Genomic DNA, 18461 nt, shown 5'->3' on the forward strand with positions numbered 1-18461 from the left:
CACATAACTCTTATTAAAAAGTTTGTTTGGTCTACTTAAGTATAAAACTAGTGAAGGAAAGCCACGTGTTCACGCTTATTTTTGTGGATGTAATTACTAAAGGACATAATTACTAAGGCAGTGTAAGTTATACATCACCAGGTGCTGTTTTCCACATACAGCTCTGTTATACCAGAGCATTTATTTCTGTTAAAAACACAAGCTGAAGAAGAGCTGTACTTTCTTCTGGCTGGTGTTAGTTCTGTATGCAATAGCCAATAACCATGCTTTGTATTCCTATCAGATTCTCCTTCCCCTACTGCTGCAAGAACACTGACGCTGGTCGCCAAGTCTGTGCAGAACTTAGCAAATCTGGTTGAATTTGGAGCTAAGGTGAATATTATACACACGCAGAACCACCTAGAACTGTGCTGTTGCTGTTTCCTTATGCAGAGCATGACGCCTGACGTGTTTATCCTCATCAGCCTGCAGGCCTAGCTGTTTTCTGTCTTCATGTGGAACTGAACAGGGTGTTGATCTGAAGTACAGCAGTAGCAGACTAGCCAACGTTGGAGAGGAAGCGATCTAAAAACCTGTCTTGATGTGTGATGCCATGGCATAGCGATGCTATGAGGACACAGGAAACTCAGCAGACATCTCTGTATATAGCAGTTCATTTTCAAATTGAGACCAGTCAAGACTTAAAACTCAGAGTTGGAGTAGAGCAGGGCCAGCCATCCTTCTGGCTTGCCAGGTCTGCTTAGATTCAAAAAGAAAAACAAAATAAAAACCATCTTCAGAGGCTGACACAGGTGTAGGTAGGCTGGGACATGACTGGCTGTGCCCTCTCCTGTGCAGTGTTCTGCTGGCACACGCACAGTTCATCCTCAGTCAGTGCTCATTCAGCTCACAAAAATATCGCTGCAAATCAGTGTTAAAAATGTACAGTCTTTGTGCGTTCATAGTCATGCGTGGTTGTACTTTCTGAGAGCAGTATTGGTTTAGTGAGGCCAGGTGTTGCAACAACACCCACCTGGCATTTCAGAAATTTCAGATTTCACGACAGTAAGTATTTTGATGAATATTTAATGAATGTATAATTATTTTAATTAAACCTTCTATAAATTACTAGGAGCCATATATGGAAGGGGTAAATCCATTCATCAAGAGCAACAAGCACCGCATGATCATGTTCTTAGATGAACTCGGGGTAAGTGCTCAAAGAATTCCTCCTTGCAAGTTATGTGCCACACTGAAATGAAGATTTATTTATGCTTTTTATTGACCAGCTCAAAAGTATCAGCTCCCAGACAATTTCTGCATCGAGACTGGAGGTCAGTGGCCTGTCATACAAAACTAAAACAATGAAATGCCACTGGATTTTCTCCATTTAGCACTTCTATGGAAGTAAGAAGCCAAAGTTCCTGTGTGAGGATTAAAAACGTTGGCCAAAACCAGAAAGATTTAAAAACACATCTTTAAAACACAAATTCCTGTGTATCATCTGATGTGTAGGTTTTACCAAAGACTGTGATTTCTCTTCAGAAAACACAGTGCATTTCAGTTGACATTCCAGGTGTCAGTGGTGGCACTCTGGATGCTGCGGTCTCAAATAGGAACTGCTGCGTTAATTTGGACTTTGTGTGTGACAGCTGTAAAGGGAATTAGAAGCTCATGGTAGCAGCTCTTTTAAGCCAAATATTCACTTTAAAAATGAAAATGAAATGTACCTACCCTTCTGGATTGATTAATTCAGACTGTTCTGGCACTCGGGTGGGTTGCCATATGTCACCTCCTCTGGTTCCACTGCAGTTTCTGTATAAAATGATGCATCAGTTTTCTTTAAATGAGTTTGTATGAGGGCAAGACAGTTGGCTTGAGAACAACTGGCTTGGGAATAATGGTTGCATTAATCTGCTTTAATTACAGTGTTGCTGTGTAATGAGTCTGTAACTTGGTATTACAGACTGCTGCTGATGGATCCCTTCCTTGCTTACCGGGAGGTTGAATCTCTATCCTTAATTGTTTTTTTTGTTCAGTGGTGTAGCAACACCAGATTTTTTTTATTGAGAACTCTTCTAGCAGGATTAGAAATATATTTATATTTAGTATATTTGAGAGGAAGAAACAGATCCGAGATAAACACAGGTAGAAGAATTAGCTCAGGAGACTTAACGCTGCCATACTTCCTTACAGTGTAAAACAATTGAACTGACAGATCTGTACAGCAGTGGTACAATTTCCTATACACCTGAGTACCCACCATCCTTAATCTGCTCTCGTTGCTTTTGTTGAAGAATGTCCCCGAGCTTCCAGACACTACAGAGCACTCACGAACTGACCTGTCTCGTGACCTGGCAGCGCTGCATGAGATCTGCGTGGCACATTCGGATGAGCTTCGGACGCTCAGTAATGAGCGAGGTGTAATGCAGGTCAGTCAGAAAGCTTAACAGTCAAACCACAGCTGCAAATACGTATCTCAAGTTATTCCTTAATATTAGGATTCTTTGTTAGTACTTCTGGAGAGCATTATACCTGATAAACACCTCCAAACGTGCATATCACCAGTTACTTTCTGTGATTTAAAAATCCCAAAACTTTGTACATCACAGGGCAAACTTATCCTCATGGGTTTCTTCTGTTAGCAAAGTTCTCGTGCATTTTTTCCCTTTTCTTCCTGTCAGAGCCCTAATGATTCACCGTCACCCTGTTTTAGTTAAAACAGTTCTACCTTAGTGGAAGACAAAAGCCTGGACAAAAGCAGCATGTTGGCAGTGTGTTGTCTTAGCCCGTGTTACACTAGAAAGCAGTAAGATCAGTGGGTGTGGTGATAAATTTTGGTGTTATTTCATAAAAGAAACTTGGAAACAACATAAACTAGGAAAACAGGGCTGTTGAAAATGCATTTGAAGCCAGACTTTTTTTTTCTAGTTACTAATGCATTGTTGTACTGATTCTTTTCCTGCAGCACGTTCTTAAGAAGCTGTTGGCTATTACAGAACTGCTTCAACAAAAGCAAAATCAGTATTCAGTGTCTAATAACATCAGGTAGCAGCCCTCTACCTGAATTCTGCATGGATCCAGCATGCCCCACACGGCAACTCACACCAGTATCACTTTCTTCTTGCTCTTGCCAAAAATAGCACACCCTGTCACATTCCCAGTGATGTGTGAACTATGCAAAAAGAAAACAAAGATTCTGTTGGTGAATGATTGTACCAGCAGCTTTTTAAGCTATCTGTGCAGGACATTTGCACTTTTTTCCACTTGGAAACAGTTTTCACAACCTCTGAGCCTTGGTGTACAGTTCACCTTCTGCAAAGAAAACGCTGTGACTGTGTCTTGAACTTTGAAAATTACTTTCAACACCTCTAATTGCCAAAGTTTTGCTGTCTCGTTGGAAAAAAAAATCAACTGACAAGGAAAGAAATGTTTAGTCTTGACAGCTACATATAACTGGATAACATTTCTTACTGTAATTTCTGACTGGTTACAATAATTATGACTTCTGACTGTTTCAACCACTTTAACTTGTACTTACAGTTTCTGGAGTTTGATGTTATGGTAGAAACAATCTTTACTGTACACTTTTATACCATGCTGTTTCTCTTGCTGGAATCATGTTGAAAGAGAATATGCAGAATGGATCTTGTCAGCTTTATTTTTTGATGTGCCACTCTGATTCAGTCTGAAACAGTTCTTCCATCAAGGACTGTATATCCAGATAAATCACAATGCTTTTGTAAAATGTTTACAACAGTAAATAATTTGAACTCAGTAAATTTATTGATCATTGTATCAGACATGCATGCATTCATTAAACCATTTTATAAAATATGTATTGGTTGGTCTTTTGTGTACTGTAAGTCTACAGTCAATCTTATTTTTATACATGAAAAGTAAGCTTTTGAAATAAATCAAGCTGCAGATCAACCTTATGAGAACTGGCTGACTTTTGGCTGCTGTGGGATTTTTTTCTGTTGTCTGTGTACACAGTTGTACTCTGAAGTGCACTGTCACTGCAGTGTCAGTTTGATTGTTGCTGTGCATCCTCAGAACAGTACTGCCATGCTGGATGCAGTATAACAGACAGAAGCCAGGAGTTTGAAATGATGGAGGGGGAAAATACTCAATATGTACCTCTGCCTCTCATGGCAAAAGAATGGATTTATTATTTTTTTTCGCTTAGAATTAAAATACACAGTCAGTTTGAAGTGTATTTCTGTGTTCCTCATTCACAACAATTCCTGGGACTGAGCTGGTAAGGAGTAAAAGGATGCTGAGATTCACTGGCAGTACTAACGAGATAATCATGCAAGTAACTCTTGTGCAATATGAACGCAGCTGTTACAGTATTACACAGCACTTCCTGCCTATTAAAACAGCATTTTGCTTTGTCTTTCACCCTGATGTGTACAGACTTCATCCAAGTCTCTGCTCTGATATTTATTTCCTTTCACATTTTCAAAATCTCAGTTGCTTTCCAGCTGCCTGTCAGCCTGACCTCAGTGCAGACAGTTCTGACTGCCATCACGCAGCATGTGTGGGACAACCAGAGAATCAAGCCCTGCCAGCACGAAGTGCAGGTCCTGCTTGACCAACCTCATCTCCTGTGATCCAGTGACCCATCTTGTGCGTGAGGGAAAGGCTGTTGATGTAATTTACCTAGACTTCAGGAAATCCTTTGATGCTGTATCCTCCTGTATGTATTCTCCTCCACAGTATTCTCCTGAAGAAGCTGGCAGCCCATGGCCTGGACTCCTTGCTGGATAAATGTCTATGGTTTATGGGCTGGTGCAGCCCAGTTCTGTGATGAGTGGGGTGGGGACCCATGCCCTGGGAAAGGGGAAGAGGGAGATGGGCCTAGAAACAAAACAGCAGCAACAATCTAAGGAGGAAAGCTAATTTACTAAATAAGGTATGTGAATGCAAGAAATGCAGTATAATACAATATAATTGGAATTGAAGCTAATAAATCAAATAAATAAAATGAGAGAGTATCTGAGAACTGAAGGCCCTACACTAATGCTGAAGGCAACACAGGTAGGGAGCACCCTCTGCTGGGTTGATCCAAAAGCAAAGAGTGTGTGTCTTGTGACATGTGAACAGTTTTTATCTTTCCCTCCAAGGGGAAAACAGAAGAATACAAAGCAATGCAAAGCCCTCTGGGGTACACAGTTCTTATCTTGTGAGACAAGGATACCTGCCTCAGCTATTGATGATCCACAGTGCTGGAACATTAACTAACTCTTCCCAATGCTCTACATGATGTTATGATGTAGAATACCAGTAACAAAATTCATAAAACCATGACAGTAAAGAACTGGCAGCACAGTTGGGCCCAGAGAACAGTGATGAATGGAGTTAAATCCAGCTGACAACCTGTTATGCATGGTGTCCCCGGGGGTCCTGGGCCTGTCCTGTTTGGTATCTCCACTGAAAATCTTTACTGATGACCTGGACAAGGGGATTGAGTGCACCCTACAGTATGTTGTACATGACACCAACTTGGAGGGGTATAGCAAGTCCCTATACAGGGACCCGGACAGGCTGGACTGACAGGCTAACAAACGCTCGTTAGTCTGCTCAAGTCCATTTTAAATGGCATCTCACAGGAAAAAATTAAGTAAAAATACTGTTTTCTTCACTACTAGGCTCTCCTGCTTATGGAACACAGTGAGTTAATTAATTAAAACACACAAGTCACAGGGCAAGATAAAAAAAAAGTCATCATTGCTGAATGCTCTGCTAGCAGGTTACAGCTCATTCAGAACACAGTAAGGATGGCACCATAAAAGGTGTTTCAGCTAAATCACTCACCCTTCAGTTGCTAGGTGCTCTGTGATGGCCAGGCCTGCTGAGCTGAAACTACAATTGGCTGAGCAGACACTGAAGAAAAGCAGCTTTACCACTGTTACTGAAGAATGAGTTGTCAGAAACTGTCCTGAGTAGGTAATTTCTAAAATCAATGTGCTTGGCTGGATATTAACAATGTAACAGTTAAAAAAAATAAAACAGCTCTGAAGAACAGATTTGTATCTGTTATACAAAAATGCAACAATGAAAAGAAATCTAGGAAAAGCCCAAAGCTACAATTAGGTAAATGTATTCTGGAGCTGTATGTACTCTAAAACAACATGTGAAAAGGAAATAGCTTGCCTTAAATTTAGAAACTATGTAACTACTCAGGAAGATCATCTTAAATTGTTCTCCTAGGGTGCCCCAACCTAGGTTTCTCACAGCAACCTAGTCTGACAGCATGGCTGCATGAAGAGGACACAGAACTGTGTTAGCACCAGAAGTTAGGTGCCTGTAGCCCCTCAGCACATTGGAGGAGCTTCCCAATTGAGAAAAAATGTTATGAGCAAGATTATGTTCTTCTAGCAGTTTCAGTGGCAAGCCCAGGCAGGACAGTAGCACATCTTGCTCTCAAGCACTTCAGGATTTATTAGCAGATGCATTGTGTGTGTATTTAACCACTCCAGTAAATGCCAGAACTGACACTAGGAACTGCTGTGCTTACATCGCATCTGAAGGTGCTGGCTAAGCCAAAACTTGAACATTTCTTACTGACCTTGAATGGATGAGAGGCTTTAAAACTACAACTTCTTAAAAGCTTTATTGGAAAGAAATTAAAAAGCAGGATAACAAATACCTCGTGCTTCAGTCTACAGAGGACTTTCAATTGGCAGCTTCACATGTGCCACAGAACAGCAAGTACTGCAGGAGTAGGCTTCAAAAGTCTGCAAGGTCTTCATCAGTCCATTCTTCCTAAGGGAAGGAAAAAAACAACACCCTGAACAGTGTGACCAGTCAGAATTTTTTACAGTAAGGCCACCAAGCAGTACAAAACTGTGCACATGGTAGTGCTGCATGTAGTAACAGTAATATCTTTTACATATGCTGGTTAAAGAGAGATCAAGTAATAACGATTCCAAGATGGACCTCTGGAGGACATCAGTCAGCACTGGCCTCCACCTGGACATAAAGAGACTGACCACAACCCTCTGAATGTGAACATCCAACCAGTTCTTCATGCATCCAACCCTTCAAATCTGTATGTCTCCAATTTAGAAATAAGAATGTGGTCTGGGACAATGTTAAAGACCTTCCAAAGTGTGTGGTCTGGAACAATGTTAAAGACCTTCCAAAGTGCAGGCAGAAGACATCAGTTCCCCTTCATCTATTCATGAAATCACTTCCATCACAGAAAGGCAGCAGAGTGTCCTACACACCTGCAGTACCACACCTGGGACCCCAGCACATGAGAGGCTGGAGCACCTCCCCTATGAAGACAGGCTGAGGGAAGCTAGGCATACTCAACCTAGAGAACAGGAGACTCCAGGGAGACCTCATCACGGCTTTCCAATACTTTAAGTGAGCTTATAACCATGAGGGAGACAGATTTTCTAAGTGGTCTGGTAGTGATAAAACAAGGGGAAATGCTTTACAAATAAAAGAGGGGAAATTTACACTAGATGTTTAAAAGCTAAGTTGAAAAATACACTGAGCAACATGAGAGGCAGAAGTTTGCCTCAACAGATGTGCTGATTTTGCCAGTTATTACTGAGTGGAAAAATAATTACTTGTACAATACATTAACTGACCTCATCCATTTTAAGCTTTTTTGAGTTATGTTCACCATCTTCACCACTTTTCCTCTTCTTCCTAAGCCCCAAACAAAAAAAAAATAAAAAAAGCTTTAGTTACTTTTAGAGTCAGACTCATTACCTGGCCACAATATTTTAGGTTAGTTTATGAACAAATTTGTCACATTAAAGAAAAACTATCAAGATTCAAAATAACTGCCTATTAGAATTTTACAGTAGCTACTAAAATGAAAAGGGCAGACAGAAAACGTTCGCAAGTCCCTTACCTGCAACATGGTTCTTAAAGCATCAACCCTTTACAGAGTTTATTTTAATCACTTAATTTTGAAGACTATGATTCTAAAGGCACATGAGATCATGTGTCCAGATTTAGAAGCCACTCAGGGTTACAGTTTTGTGTTAACAAATAAGCACCACTAGGGACTACAGTGCAAATCAGCACAGAGTGTTACTTCCCACTATTTAACTGTCTGAACCTCAGAAACAAGAATTTGAAACAACATTCTTGTGTTATGTTGATGCTTTAATTTTCCTTCACTGCAAGACCAGTGTTAATTAATGCTTCCACAGCATTAAAAAAAAAAAAGTGGGAATTTAACACATTACAGAGCAGTATCTACTTACATGTTAATGTTAAGTGAAAGCTCTGGGCTGTGACACTTCTCTAACTTCTGTTTTAGAGCTGCAACCTCTTCAGACCTTGGAAGCTCATACTTCTTTATTAGATTTTTCATGCCTGCAGTAGCAACAACACAGCTCTAAGCACGTTAGGTAATTCAAGTTCCACCCAGTGAACTACACAAGATCAGTATCAAACAGTAGTGTGGCTACTTTTATTGCTTATCCCTTGTACCCAAGCTTAAAATATTATTTTGTTTCCTTTCCCTCACTCTTCTGCTAGATTTTGAAAACACTATTACTTATTCACTAAAACAGACTTCAAGAAGCTGTAATGCAAGTGTTACCAACAGCTGGAACAGAAAGCTATCCAAATAAAATCTGTATGTATGTCAGAGCAAACATCAGGCGGGTTTTGTGAGATGGAGAAGTCAGTACATCTGCTTATGAAACTTTCTATCTAAGAGAACTCTAACTTCAGAGAATCCAAGATTACATACAACATTGAGATACACCAGAAACTCAGCACTAAGAACTACACTGAAACAGGCTGTCAGCATCACAGGCTTGAATTTCATCAAGGAAAACTATGGCATTCACATTACTTTGCTAGCAAGTTTCAAAATAGGCAGGCAATTCTTGTATTCAGCACTAAACCTTATCCTTAAAAAAGAACACTTTGTTTTGTGAGAAAGCAAATTAAACTCAGAACTGCTATAGAAGAACCGTGGCCTCCTCTACCACCACTTCTATGCAAAACCAGTGATGTACAGACTTGCACCTCCACTCCTTCAAAATGTTCTGCCTGTCATCCTGTGCTTACAGAAAAGCAGCCTCTAGGGTGAAAGTTATGTGATCCCAAAGTTCTATGTTTTACTAACAGAAAGCAGAAAACTCTGTTTGCTAGCAGGAAGAGAGACAGAAAAACACCAAGTTTTACAAATTCAATTTGAATTGACAACACTGGTGACTTGTATTCATTACTAAAATCAGCCTAGTCAATGGGCTGGATTTCTAAATAAATTCAATAGCTTCAAACAGTAAGACAATTGATCTCTAAATTAGAAGTCCATTCTCCAGCCTTCTCATTTTATTAAAAAAGGTAATAATCAGTGCACCATAATTCCACTGTCCCAACTAAACCAAACCATGCTACCACTCTTGGTGTTTTATGTAGTGTACTTGCTTTGTAGTGCATTACCAAACCTAAGCATCTTTAGAAACACCTTTATGGCTACAAAATAAACTGAGTTATAAATCCTGGCAGATCAGTTATCACTTAGCTTACAAGTCATCTACTAGTGGCAGAAGCAGTTATCTGCAGGCTTTTGTCTCAAGTCAGTGATGGAAATAAGCTATTCACTCAGACTTGCAAAGAAACACTACCTAGAGCCCAAAACCATTTTTTCACTTCTGATTGTAAATCAGTTGTTACCTCTTAATTCACTACAACATATATGATTTGAGAATCATCAAGATTTTTGCCATTTTAAATTTCATTTGTTTAAAATCAAAGGTAACCTTTCCTCCTTTATCCATCAAGTAGGAAGTTTATTCCATGCCGAAGTTTTCACTACCTTCTGTAAGCCCTGATATGAAGAAAACCATTTGAAGTGCACTTGATTACTTAAAGCTCTTTGAAAAAAGGTGTTAAGCTGTTATTTTCTCCCCCTCATCCCCTTCAGAGATGTTATTTATTTATATACTACTTACTTTTCATACCCTCCAGCAGTTTGGCCAAGAATGTTCTATCGTCTTTCAGCATAAAACATTCTGATAAATAACTGCAAAGCAAAACAAAACAAACTCTTAAAGCTCTGTAATTATTTGTAACAGCTAGCGTTAATAAAACACACATCAGTTGTAATTTCTACCTCCTAAAGCTATATAATTAGATGTAAAAAAAAAAAACCAAACAAAAACCAACAAACACTTCTGTTGCTCAAATGCTATGAAATGATAAAAAAAGAAAGTCCTTCACTTCCAGTATTACTGTTCTTCTAAGAACTTGGCAAAGTATTTCCTAACCATGTAAAGAACCAAAGGTCCTGCTACTGCGGAATTAAACATCTGTAAATAAGCCTTGCTGAGTTAAGTCAACTAGTGCTTAAGGCTCCACAAAGTATCATACTATCACACTGTGCACAGTACGACTGCTGGCAAAGCAGATGCTACAGAAGAGCACTATTCATACAGATCAACTGACAGGAAAGCTTGCAAGATGAGACTGCTTCCTCCAGCAGTGAGCCTGACCACTGAAAACAAGTGGTCACTCTCAGTCTGTGCGTACCCTGCTCTCAAATTAAAACTTCCTTTTAGTAAGAAAAACAACACAGCAGAGGAACACTACTGCAGAAGTACTGATCACAATCCAGTGTTAAAGAAAAGGAGTTTAGATTAAGTTTCCTTTTAAGTGCACCTATTTAAGAGACACAATGCTGAACACATGCTGCATGGCTTTGGAGTAAAAACATGGAATTTTGAGTGATTTCACTTTTAGCTTTAACATTTGCTTTCTCACTTGCACTTTCAAACCTTCAAGAAAAAAAAAAGTACATCACCTGTCTAAAAGTACAAAATATGTAAGTATAAATCCTTGCTAACATCTTTGAAGATGTTTTTTTCCCTTACTAGAAAAACTTGTAAATAAAATTTAAAGGTTGGTCTGTGCAAAATTTATTCAGATTCATGAGTTGCAGCTCTCAGCCTGATGCACCAGATGCCACGAAGATGGTAACTGCTGTTAGCTCAGACCTGCCCAGTTAACAACACCTGCTCCTATAACATCCACTCTTGTGCAACTTCAAGTGCATTTTTGTGCTGACACCAGAACTGAAGCCACTATTTGCCACAGCACACTTGCAATTCTTTTCCTTAAGTTGTACATTTTTGAATACAAACACTGACACTGTGGGAGGAACAGACTTTCAAATCCTCCAAATTCTATCCTAACCCTAACCTGTCAATGCATGGGTGCCATGCTCTCAAGATCAGTGCTGCAGCTTTAGCTTCTCCAGCATGCAGCAGCTCAAGCTGATGTGAAATGAGTGACTGACAACTTACAGTAAATGTTAAGCAAACAGGTGACAAAACCTCATTTCTTCATGTAAAAACAAAACCTTAAGGAACACACTATTTACCGTTCTAGTTCTTTCCACATCCATGTTTCTCTGAGTTTTGGCAGACACAGTATACAATACATGCTCAAGAATTAGACAATTAGATGAGCAGTTACAATGACCACCTGAACTCTGGTACATCATTCTGGGTAAACTGAAATCCTGAGAAAAACATTCAGGATTTGTACAAGGTAAGTGGAAAAGAAGTTACTTTAAACAGAATTGTTTTAATTACGTCCTTCAGAAGTGATATCAAAGCATTTCATGATAGCTCTGCAAACATTAGTGGACAGACTGCTGAGAAGAACAGTGCCTTAGCATTAGTCTATTTCCATGGAAATTCAAAGCACAAGTACAGCACCTAGTTTCTGCATTCCTAGCAGCCATCAGTTCAGATTAATACTATTTGACTCCAAAACCCAGTATCTCAATTCTAAAAAAAGCTTATTTTTTTTCCTTTCTTTACATATTTCACATTCTCACTTCCTACTGTATTTCAGCTTCTTTACTTCAACCTTCTATATCAGTCTGAAAACCCCAGTCTGCACTCATCAGTCAAAGCTGTCACTTTGGTAGAAGCAAAAATAATTAAAAGGAATATAAAAACCATACACTAAACTGCATAGCTCCTGCTTTCCAAAGATGAGAAAAACCATTATCACTACTGCTTTCATTTTGAAGCACACTTGAAGAATGCAGCAGATTGTTCACTATGAAATAAAAACGTGCTCTTATTAGTTAAGAACATCTAGAACAAAATGATCTTATACAAGACACAAATAAAACTCTTGAAAGAAAATGAAAATACTACCTTTCTACATTAATTCCTGCTCTTGAAGCACTAGATAGTATAGCAGCAAGAGCTATCTGTGAGGGAGTGAAGAGAAGGTAAGCATCTGTCAGAGCCACTCGATTGAGGAAGTCATCAGCTGTTTTCCTTAGAACTTCGGGATTCTCCAGCAACGGGTACCGAGTCTAGGAAACATTTTGGAAAGTTAAGTAGCTACTCCTTTTCCAGTTTGTGAGCCCAACACAAAAAAACAATTTTTTGTAAAGCAGAAGCGTAACAAGCCATCTCAATCCATAAATAATATTTAAATACCACAAAAAAACACAGCCCCTTTCAGATATCTTCTGCCTATCACTTCAGAATCAACATCTTTATAAGCACGGACACAAAAGGACAGAAGCCCTGACATCTGTATTACATTAGCAAATGAAGTATGTAGCAAACAGCATTACCTTCAGATCAATCAGAATTCCCTCGAATGGCCTGTATGGGCTGTGTACAATAAGATGGAAGTTCAACTGCTGAATAAGGAGAAGTTCATATTCCAGTATCTGTTCAAGAGCTTTTTCTTGTCCAAGAGGGCTTTCTCGAAGGTTACCAACAAACTGTGCACTGGACACATTAAACTCATCTACTTTACATGCTAAAAATGCACATGTTAGCCTTGAGAAGGTTGGGGAAAAAAGAAAAAAAAATTCAGATATGCAGCATCCACTGTTTTATCAAAAGTTCTATAGAGATTTACTATTAATTTTAAATTTTCAAAATACTGTATTCAGAATATAATGAACTTTTCCAAGTGCAAATGGAAGGTGATCACACTTTGTCTTCATTTGCATTTAAGGTCTCTGATTTCCTATTTTGTTCACATCTTAACAAACAAGGGTTATACTTCTATTGCTCTAAGAGACACAGTAACTCATGGTGTGCAGATAACTCACATTATTATCCGAGGATGATACTCCATCACTGAGTTATTGAGATAAAAGCGTTTGAAATACATGCATGCCGTTCCCTTAATTTTTGAAAAGAGAAGGAAAGAGTTAAATGTAGAAGTAGAAATGGATAAGAAAAATAATAATCACCAAACAGACTACGTGTGAATATATACTACATGCACACAAGACACACAAACACTAAAATTTACAGTATGCCATGTCATTCAAGGTTAATTCACTTATGGATGCATAAAACCTTATAAAATAGCACTTTGGTTACCTTTTCTGCCATTTCTAGATGTATATTCAGGAATACAACAAACAAAAAGTCTACAATATCTTCATAAAAATCTCATCTCATATTTAAATGAAATACTTCAGTCCAACAGAGACAAGTTTCCAAGCAAATACTGAACTGTATCAGCACAGATCAGGTTATTTCCAACCTACTACTTGCCAAGCTTGACTCAGCACACATACCCTAAGGGGTCTGATTCTCAAATATAAGGATGGGCTTCACAGAGAATGTAACAGCAGCATTCTGTGACATGGCTAAAGTACATTTAGATAAAATGATCATTTTTTTAATTATTCACCACAGTGACCAAAAAGAGGAACTACTGGGGGGATGCTTCTGAATAAAAAGCTGACAAATGAAACACAATTTTAATTCCCTGCTTCAGCTCTAAATCTTCCCACTCAAGGCACTCAAGCTAAGTCATTGCACATCTCACTTTTATGCTTAGATTTCTGCCTATGTTGTTGCTTGAGCTAGCTTGCTTTGTGCTCAAGTGCACACCATCACACCAAAGACAAATTATATTCAGTCCTAGGTTGGGCTCTACTCCCTGCCTAAGAGGAAAGAAAAAAGTTAAATGGCACCCATGAGCCAGCAGCGTGTGCTCATGGTGTGATGAGGCTAAAAGGCTGACATTACCCTGAGCTGCATCAAAAGAGAGGTGCCTGTCCCTCTCTACTCTGCCCTCGTGGGGCCCAAGGCCGAGTACTGCAGTCCCAGAGAAAGACTGGAGCTTTCAGAGCAGATCCAGAGGAGGGCCTCAGAGGCGATCAGAGGGCTGGAACAACTCTCCTACAAAGATAACGTGTAGCTGGACTTGCTCTCTATGTGAAGGAAGACTTCAGTATGACCTTCCTGTACCTGAAGGGAGTTTACAAACAGGAGGGGAACTGACTTTTTACATAGTCTAAGAGTGACAGGAAACGGGTTTAAACTGAATGAAGGGTGATTTAGATGAGACATCAGGGGAAATTTTTCACTGAATGGGCAGCGAGGCCCTGGCAGAGCTGCTCAGAGAAACTGTGGTGCCCCATCCCTGGAGGGGCTCAGGGCCAGGCTGGATAAGGCCCTGGGCAGCCTGAGCTGGGGGAGGACAGCCCTGCCTGAAGCAGGGGACTACAGCTAAGTGGGTTCTGAGAGCCTTTCCAAACCCAAACCATTCCATAGTCCTATAAACATCTACTCCAACCTGGAAGGAACCCACCAGGCCCACCGAGCTCAGTAACCACTAAGAAAACCACGCTTTTCCCTGACGGCACAGCAGCGAAGAAAACGAGACACAGACACCTCGCGACGCAACGCTTCAGCTCACCACCACAGAGCGCGGCATGGCAGGCTTGAAGACGGCACAGAAATCCAGCAGCCTCTTCTCGTAGTATTTGCATATCGCCAGCTCCTCGTGGGCCTCGAGCAGGAAAGGGTCGCCCTGCTGCACCTTGGGGAAAGGTCGAGATGAGATGAGATGAGATGAGATGAGATGAGATGCAGAGCAGAGCAGAGCAGAGCAGAGCAGAGCAGAGCAGAGCAGAGCAGAGCAGGCCCAGGGCCGCCCCTCCCCCCCAGCAGCCCCGCAGAGGAAGCCCAGCTTCCCCACACCGCACCTTCCCGCTGGCCACTGCTTTACTACGAAACTTTCGGTTAGCATCGGCCCGGCTCCGACTCAGCTCCTCTTCGCTGCGGAAGGTCCAGCACCGCCGCTGCGTGCTGCTGTAGAACATGACCACCCGCGAGAGCTGGGGGATGGGCAAAGATGGCGGCGCTCGGGGGCGGAAAAAGATGGCGGCGCTCGGGGGCGGGCAAAGATGGCGGCGCTCGGGGGCGGGAAAAGGTCGAGGCGGGTTCGCTGCTTACTGTGTGTGGAGCACTGCGGAACGTGAGCTTTGACGAGTGAGGGAGTTGGGGGCTGGCCAGGAGCCAGCGCAGCTCGAGATAAATACCGGCTGAGGAAGACTCTGAAATGAGTAATCTGTTTTTTTCTTTTGATAGTCACACACATAGAGGACTTACGCTTTCATTGATTTGTTAACAATGATGCCGAGAAATCCGACAGAGTAGTTTGACATGCCAATGAGTTATGTCAAGCAGGTATTCCCTTTATTACAGCGCTGGGTGCATGGGGGATCTCTCCACCAAACATTCACACCGAAGGGAAAAACGACTACACATTTAAAGGCATAAAACATTAATATTCATCACATTCAAAAGATATGGACAGAAATTCTAAAGTGAGTGACATCTCTGGTGGTCATAGGATTAAAGCTAAAAGTAAATTTCTAGATGCTAAGGGAATTACATTATGTTGCCAGCAAATCTGCCTCCCCATCTTCACAGTCTCCCCCACTGAGTTTCAAACAGCAATTTTACTTATCTTCTCTGGACCCTCCATTGTGTTATAAACAGCCACCCTACCCACCACTCTGCTGTCCTTATCTTTATGGGAACACCTCTGTACTGAGTTGCAAACAGCAGCTCTCTTCTGCAGTACATGCATTTCTCTGGTCCCTGTGTTTCTTCCTAAAGTTACTTGTTTGCTCAAGCTATGATGCCTAGTTTAGATTCAATCCAATTCAATTCCTTGATTCAACAATAACCACAAAATCATGAAATATCCCCATTTGAAAGGGACCCACAGCTTCACATAGCACGGCCAAACCCAAGCCCTTTGTCTGAGAGCGCTGCCCAAAAAAAAGTGAGAAGTCATTAATGTTACGCCAAATGAAATCAATCTTCATGAGTTTTCTAAGAAATTTTTCAGAACAAATGATGCTCTGGTGGTTCTTTTACTTTGTTCTCCTATATAGTCTCAAGATTGGTGTCATTATTGCTAAATTGTATCCTGTAAGTTGATGTACATTCTCCATTAATATCTTTGTGAAGGTGATTTAACAGCTTTTTGTGTTAGCTTTGCCAAGCATATGGTTCTCTAGTGTTTTATGTACTTTTCCTTGAGCCCAATGGGAAAGGACTTGGGGGTATTGGTTGATCTGGCAGCGTGTGCTTGTAACACAGAGGGCCAACAGTAACCTGGGCTGCATCGACAGAGGTTGTCATGGTTTTATGATTTTTGGTACTGGTATTCCACATCATAACATCGTGTAGTGTATTTAGAGTTAAAGAGTTAATGCTCCAGCTCTGTGGATCATCGATAGTTCCAGGTATGCCTGTCTCAGAAGAGAAGAAGAGCTCCATTCCCCAGAGGACTTTGCGATGCTTTGCGTTCTTACGTGTTTACGCTAAGAGGGAAAGATAAAAACTGTCTGCAGTCACGGGATGCTCTCTTTCCTTTGGGATGGACTCAGCAGTGGGTGCTCGCTGCCGTCCGCCTTCAGCATTAGCATAAGGCCTTCGGTTTATCGGACACTCTCTCTTGCTCATTTTACTTGATTTATTAGCTTTAATTCCAATTATATTGTATTATATTGTGTTACTTTACTTTTCGATATCTATTTAGTAAATTAGCTTTCCTCCTCAGTTCGCTGCTGCTGTTTTGTTCCTAGGCCCATCTCCCTTTTCCCTTTCCCCCTTCCCCTTTCCTGGGGTGTGGGTCCGTGGGTCCCCCGCACCAATCGTCACGGAACTGGGCCGAACCTGCCCGTAAACCGTTGACAGAGGTGTAACCAGCAGTGAGAGAAGGGGATTATCTCTCCCTTCTCTGACCTCATAAGGTCTCATCTGAAGTACTACATCCAGGCCTGGGGCCTCCAGCACAGAAAAGATGTGAAACTGATGAGGCAGGTCCAGAGGAGGCACTAGGATGCTCAGAGTGCTGGAGCACCTCTCCTATGGAAAAAAAGTTGAGGGAGTTGGGCATGTTTAGCTTGAAAAAGAGAAGGCTCCAGAGAGACCTCTTTGGGGCCTTCGAGTACTTAAGAGGACATACATGCAGAAGTGAGACTGACTTCTTATGTAAGCAAATAATGATAGGACAAGGAGGAATAACTTTAAACTAAAAGAAGGGAGATTTGGGTTAGATTTCAGGAGGAAATTCTTTACTCAGAGGGTGATGAGGCCCTGGCACAGGCTGCCCAGAGAAGCTGTGAATATCCCAACTCTGGAGGCGTTTAAGGCCAGGTAGGTTGGGACCCTGGACAACCCGATCTGGTGAGTGGCAACCTGCCCATAGCAGCGGGGCAGTGAAACTGAGTGGGCTTTGAGGTCCACAACTTTTTGTCAAAACTTTCTTATTATTCAAAAGGCATATATGTAATGTCATGAGTAAGGCACAGAACCGTGATCTCTTAGAACACCTAAAGACAGTCAAGGAGGACCAAAAAGCATCACACACACCACCTAAGAGAGAAATTTATAAACCCTGGATGCTTGCCCTCTCAAGTCTACCATTGAAACGTAAGCATTCATAAAAACTTTAAACTTCATTGTCTGATGTGTCCTTAAACACAATACAAAACAAATACAGTGGCCTCTGAATGTTAAAGAATTATGCTGATTCTTCAAAGGAGATGTAAATTGTATTTAGTATTCAGTGTTTTCACAACATAGCAAAGATGGGAAACATGCAGAGAAATCAGTGCTGTGTGTATTCTAAAACTCTACAGGAGCTCAGAGGATCTGTATTTCATGAAACAATAAAAGAAAAATTATTTTGGATTATGCAAATGGTGAAAAAAGGAAGCAAGTCTCCGGTATAGTGATAAAATTATTTGCCCAGGTTTTAAAAAAAATCTAAATTTTAGTTAGGTCAAAGAACTGGAGTTTTATGAAGCTACGGACAAGGAAAATTGTCTTCAGATATAAAGATTTTCAGACTGCTGTTGACAGTTATATTTTTATCATTTCAGGTTCTTTACTGGTCCCTAGCAGTTTAGAATCAGAAGTTTCTGTTTCCATTAAAATCAGTGCCAAAACTGCTAGTGATTTCAAAGGGAGAGAATTTTTTTTTCCCATGATTCCAGCGAGTCTGAGGATTGTTAATTTCCTATTAAGCCTAACTTCAAATATCAAATTTTGCTATTTAGCCTAGAATATGGTTGTGGCACATTCACAGAAATAAGCAGTTTATCTTGTGTTCTAGGAGAGGATTAAAAGCCTGAAATGGAAAAAAAACCAAACACTAAGTTTATTACTAAATTATTTTAATATTCCCCATAC

At 40.7% G+C, this 18461-nt stretch overlaps 2 protein-coding genes across 5 annotated transcripts in view; one reads left to right on the top strand and one right to left on the bottom strand.

The window, feature by feature from the left end:
• RASA1 (RAS p21 protein activator 1) overlaps window positions 1-3928 on the top strand; it is a 53139-nt gene extending 49211 nt beyond the window's left edge. Inside the window, exons 22-25 of the mRNA XM_065740525.1 lie at window positions 284-372; window positions 1112-1189; window positions 2277-2411; window positions 2948-3928. Coding sequence (XP_065596597.1) covers window positions 284-372; window positions 1112-1189; window positions 2277-2411; window positions 2948-3031 — 386 coding nt within the window. The 3' untranslated portion in view covers window positions 3032-3928. The remainder of the gene's footprint in view (window positions 1-283; window positions 373-1111; window positions 1190-2276; window positions 2412-2947) is intronic.
• The window catches only part of CCNH (cyclin H), a 475189-nt gene extending 460117 nt beyond the window's left edge, over window positions 1-15072 (bottom strand). The window contains exons 1-9 of one of the 4 annotated variants that reach the window (XM_065740531.1): window positions 14954-15072; window positions 14665-14781; window positions 13058-13131; window positions 12569-12779; window positions 12138-12301; window positions 9921-9991; window positions 8214-8325; window positions 7587-7647; window positions 6580-6750 (exon numbers count right to left, since the gene is read on the bottom strand). In XM_065740531.1, coding sequence (XP_065596603.1) covers window positions 6715-6750; window positions 7587-7647; window positions 8214-8325; window positions 9921-9991; window positions 12138-12301; window positions 12569-12779; window positions 13058-13131; window positions 14665-14781; window positions 14954-15070 — 963 coding nt within the window. In that variant the 5' untranslated portion in view covers window positions 15071-15072 and the 3' untranslated portion in view covers window positions 6580-6714. Of the gene's footprint in view, window positions 1-6579; window positions 6751-7546; window positions 7648-8213; window positions 8326-9920; window positions 9992-12137; window positions 12302-12568; window positions 12780-13057; window positions 13132-14664; window positions 14788-14953 lie in introns of those variants that run through there. The other 3 variants (XM_065740533.1, XM_065740530.1, XM_065740532.1) reach the window with 3 other exon arrangements.
• Window positions 15073-18461: the final 3389 nt, after the last annotated feature.

This window comes from Cyrtonyx montezumae, unplaced genomic scaffold, assembly GCF_038088225.1.
Source record: "Cyrtonyx montezumae isolate F1298 unplaced genomic scaffold, pur_monq_1.0 scaffold_27, whole genome shotgun sequence".
Taxonomy (NCBI): domain Eukaryota; kingdom Metazoa; phylum Chordata; class Aves; order Galliformes; family Odontophoridae; genus Cyrtonyx; species Cyrtonyx montezumae.